The sequence below is a fragment of the Mixophyes fleayi genome, chromosome 4 (assembly GCF_038048845.1).
Source record: "Mixophyes fleayi isolate aMixFle1 chromosome 4, aMixFle1.hap1, whole genome shotgun sequence".
Taxonomy (NCBI): domain Eukaryota; kingdom Metazoa; phylum Chordata; class Amphibia; order Anura; family Limnodynastidae; genus Mixophyes; species Mixophyes fleayi.
The window spans coordinates 339,872,775-339,877,922 of NC_134405.1; the positions used below are offsets into that span (position 1 = coordinate 339,872,775).

A 5,148-nucleotide genomic window follows, 5' to 3' on the forward strand; every position below is an offset into this window, starting at 1 on the left:
CCTGGATCCTATAAAAAAATGCAGAAATTAACGGCATTGAATATCGGGGGCGGAGCTTAATCGCGTCATTAGGCCCCACCCCCGCTAGTCAATGCTGTGAATTTTGGAATTTTATAGGTGGTGGCGGGGCCAAAATGACAAGATTTTTCAAGTTCCACCCCCACATGCCCACCTCTTCCCCCCTCCAGCTCCCGGAAGCCAGCTTCAAAAGGTTGGCATGTATGATTATACATTGTGATTTAGACAAATATCAAGTTAAAACAGCTAAGAAATGAGGGATGCTGGGAGTTATAGTCAAAGTCATCTTGTATTATGTAAGAAACACAGTCATGAACTATATCTCCGAGTAGGCGGAGCTATACAGAGACCACACCCCATTCATTCCCTGTATTCATCACAGTCATTAGAAGCCATTGCAGGACGGACTACTGTAATAGGGTATACACAGGGTGATAGACAGTTATTGCAGCCAATCACAGCTATCAGTGAATCAGAGGTGGAGAAATCCCAAATAAATGTATATTTCAATATTTATAATGAACGTTTTCTAACACACCAACAAGGGAACAAATCCAGACACACTGGTCACCTGGTTACACAGGGGGAGGGGCTCCAATGTTGTTCCACCCCCTGCTTCATTCTTTTGAATAAGTGTTCCACCAATCAGATTCCCCTCCCTGTGATGTCACCAGTCTCTGGGCAGATTTCTTTTGATCATTTCTTCCATTTTCTGACTCCTCCAGATATCTTTATACAACCTACCCCTACCCATAATGCAGCATGAAGGGGCTCAGTGAAGGTGGCAGTGAAGGTGTGTAAGTGTCTGATCGGGTCACACAGAGAATAAAAGGACAGCTGTCCAGCCTCATAATCCAGATATAGCCTCACTTTATCATAGGGAATATTGTAAGGTAACCGGATCTCTTTCCCGTCATGTCTCACTGAATACTGATTATTATTCTTGAACAAACACCAAGACGTGTTATTATCTCCAAGAACTAACTGATATCCTGCCCTGGGTATACTGGGATAACACATCCCTACCCTCCACCACCCTGATTTACTGACATCCACTTCCCAGTAATATAGATCTGAGGAAAAACTGCTGATGCTTAATACCTGAGGATAATACTGAAATCTCTGTGGTGTATCTGGACGATTCAGGCTTCTTCGTGACCAGGATGCAGTTTTGCTGTCCCGTGATATATGTACAGCATTACCAGCTGTGTTTATATCCAGTAATATGTCTGTAGGTTGTTGCACATAGATGCCTGTATTTCTACCTGTTACTATATCAGATTCTGTATAACCAGCTGTGTTTACATCCAGTAATATGTCTGTAGTTTTCTGCACATCGATCCCTGTATTTATACCTGTTATTATATCAGATAATCTGTGTAATTTCCCTGAGATGAGACCCACATCCAGATCTCCTACACCATGGACCTGGTCATCATGTCTCTCTCTGTCCTCAGTATCACACAAGTCACCTGTGTCTGGTTCCTGTAAGACAGTCATTGTATCAGACATATTACACAGCTCCTCAATGTGACGCATCTTCCTGGACAGCTCGTCCTTCTTTATTTCCAGCTGCTGGATCAGATCAGAGACTGAGCGTGAAACATTCTCTTCCTGCCTGGAGATCTCACTCAGGACTCTCTTCTCTATTTCTTCCAGCTGTCTCCTGATGTCTCTAAACAGGGCAGTGACTGTCTCTGTTACACCAGCTGCTTTTTCCTGATCTTCTCTCCTGCGCTTCTGCAGACTCTGGACTCTTTCCTCAGTCTCCTCTCTCTTTGTGGTCAGTTTCTGCAGAACATTTCTCAGTTTCTCCTTCTTCTTCTCAGAGGCTATATCCAACATCTCCACCAGGTGTCCCCGGTGTTCTCCGGCCAAACTGCAGGACACACAGATACAGGCAGCATCCTCAGTACAGTAATACTCCAGAATCTTCTTATGGACGGAGCATTTTCTGTTCCCCAGGGAAGTGGTGGGATCAGATAAGACGTGTTCTGCTGACTTGCTGTGTACTCTCAGGTGTTTATCACACAGAGAAGCTTCACACATCAGACAGGATTTAGCAGCAGGTACAGGAGAGTCCACACAGTAAGTGCAGAAGATCCCAGTCTCCTCCTGATCTGGCCGAGTAGACAGGAAACTCCCCACTATGTTACACAGAGTTATGTTCCTCTGCAGTGCAGGACGCTCCTGACACTCTGCTCTGCATTCAGGACAGGTATAAACTCCAGACCTCTCCTGTGTATCCAGCACACGATCAATACAGACCCGGCAGAAGTTGTGTCCACATATCAGGTTTACAGGATCTGTATAAATGTTCAGGCAGATGGAACAGTCCAGCTCCTGTCTCAGATCAGCAGACGCCATCGCTGACAGCAGAAGAGAGAAATGAAAGTTAAAGTCTCTGACACTCAGAAACCAGTGGGATCACATTCTCCACACAGGGCGAGGCTGAGCTTGTCACTCACATTATATCTATAGGCTCAATTATACTAATATTACCACAGCTAATAATGTACTTACTTTGGAAACCATAATGGTTAATATGCTAAAAATAATTAAAATATTTAACACATTTTACAGTGATTGCATAAAATATATTTTACAATTTGCTTTTTATTCAATAAAATATTGACAAAGTCATAAATTACAGTTTGTTTAATTCCTGATCACATAGCAGACTGTGTTATATTGCTGTGGCTGTGTAAATGTAAAAAGCAATGCCAGTATTTTTTAGTATATCTTATTATATGTCATTCTTATAAACTACTTTCTCTATTACAAATATACAGTTTTATTGGTAGAATTTTAGGGGCCATAAACAGAAAATAAATCAGTATTTTCTAATAATGCACCATTAAAATGCTTTACGGTTGATGTCACAACGATTACCACCTTACTCGTATTCTTAACACTGTAATATAAATAATGAATGCCACACGTTACTTGTTGGCAAATAAAGAGGAGTTTATTTAACCCAATATACACACTGCATGGTGTGGGAGAACACTGTAAGCAGATCGGCAATAGCCCAAAGCCAGTCCCGATTTTTAATTGGGGGTCACTTACCCTCAGGACATCAAACATGTACCACTTTTACCTGCGTGCACCTGTATTATTTATCTTTCAATAGGGACAGGGGTGGGGGCTCCCAAACAAGGTCACCTGAATTAAGTGTTCACCGCACCAGTTTAACCAACCGTAACAAGAAAAGACCTCCTTATTCCCCAGGGAACCGCAGAGGACCAAGTCAGGTCATGAGGAATGTATCCATGCCAGGTCTTCTTTGGAGAAAGAAACCAGAGACAAAGAAACAAGAGACAGTGAACAGGAGACACAAGCGAAGGTATAACCATAAACCATCGTGGCGCCAACAGCCAATCAGACCCACATGTAGGGGAAAAATGAGGCCCTTGCTTCAAAAAGCAACAATAACCAAAGACCTGGGTCACCTGAAGGCAGAAAAAGCAGAAAAAAAAGAACAGAAATTCAGGTTTGCAGAGAAGCCGCACATACATAAAAGTAATCAACTTCCACTTGCCCAAACCATGGATGCATTGAATTGCTGCACCATCTACAACTGCAGACACCAATCCAAAAGTAATGCCTGCCAAAAAGTGAGTCATCCATACCCCTTATGCCTAATGTCCACTTAAAAGCGTCCATAACAGGTATTCCGTGAGGGATTGGTGGGGACCCATCACAGTGCCCCAACAACTTTAAAGTGGGGCAAACAGAGTCATTCCTCCTAGGGAACACAGTGATTCACTGCCCTTGCCTAGCGGATCATGTGTGGGCACACATACCTCGCAGTCTACTGGGGAAGCCTTTTTGCCATAATTAAATGCATAGCAAAGATGACAGAGGATGGAGCCAACCTGCAAAAGCCATCACTTTGCTCGTCATTACCAAAATAACATTACCAAAGAGGCGCTAAACATTGCACCATCCAACGCATTATGCACCATCCCTGCATACGCCTCTAGCAGGTCCCTCATTATAGTGGGCTAATTGTCCCCCTCCTGTCAGGGGGTACATGTACCCTGCAGCAACACTGAGAAAAATATACTGAGCAGTATTCACCAACCCATGACCCCTAGCAAAGAGGGCCACTCCTGGCCCGGACGATAAAATAAAAAATACAGGCACACCGAGCCAGTGCACGCAGCCAAGCCGAGCAGGGCAAGATTATTAGTCCAACCGGGAACTAAACTACCGGGCCCAGGTGGAGCTCACTAATCGCCGGCAAAAAGGCACTGAAAATGACCAGTCCTGCTGCATATAGTATTATGTTCTGTATATTTCCTTATAATCCACCTATGGAACCAAGAGTGAATCTGCCCTTATTAAACATTCATATTACCATACTATATAGCATCTGTGCATTATGAACTAAATATCATACCTCAAACAAACTGAGGGGTTCACACTTAACTAGGACTGTCCAGTTACTATATGCGAGACTGGGGGAGCAGGGGGGGCTGCATTGCTAAAACATGTCCCCATACTAGCAGAGTGTGGCAGTCAGGGGAGGGGTAGCCAGGTACGGGTCCCAGCGGGTACGCCGAACTCCCAGCGGCGGCCGTTACTTCTCTGACAGCTAGGTCGTGCTGGAAGTGACTCGAGAGATCCTACTGCCGGCCGATGAACGCGAGAAGTCCTGGCCAGGTGAGTAAAACTTCTAATTGTGCCTTTTTTTTTATTTTTATTATTAATAATTTTTTTCTTTATTTTTTTTGTAAATTCGGCTGGATAAGAGCGGGCTGGGGCAGGAGACACCAAGACAGTCCCAGGAACAGGCTGGAGGACCAGGGCCTCAAGGACAAAAAACAGCCAGTAGAAGGATTGTGGGGGGAAGGTGAAACCAGCAGGGGCAAATGATTGGGTGGGCGGGTGAGACAGCGCATACAGGGGAAAGAAAAGAAAGGAAAGCACAAAATAAACAGAGAGCAGACAGAGGGAGGTAAAGAGAGAAACCACAGAATGATGTTGTGAGAGGATGGACCGCCTCTGTCCCCCTGTCTGTTGTTGCTGGGAACCGACTGGGCTTACTTGCCACCGTTCCCTTTCGTTATCCCAAATGCTCCCTTTCACCGCAGTAGGAGGGGCTTACAAATACTACCACCACTG

The 5,148-nt window shown here is 44.5% G+C and overlaps 1 protein-coding gene across 1 annotated transcript; it reads right to left on the reverse strand.

Moving 5' to 3' along the window:
* Positions 1–210: 210 nt before the first annotated feature.
* LOC142153240 (E3 ubiquitin/ISG15 ligase TRIM25-like) lies at positions 211–2,444 on the reverse strand. The gene has a single exon (XM_075210637.1). It carries the CDS (start codon positions 2,383–2,385, stop codon positions 715–717), a length of 1,671 nt encoding a protein of 556 aa, XP_075066738.1. The 5' UTR covers positions 2,386–2,444; the 3' UTR covers positions 211–714.
* Positions 2,445–5,148: the final 2,704 nt, after the last annotated feature.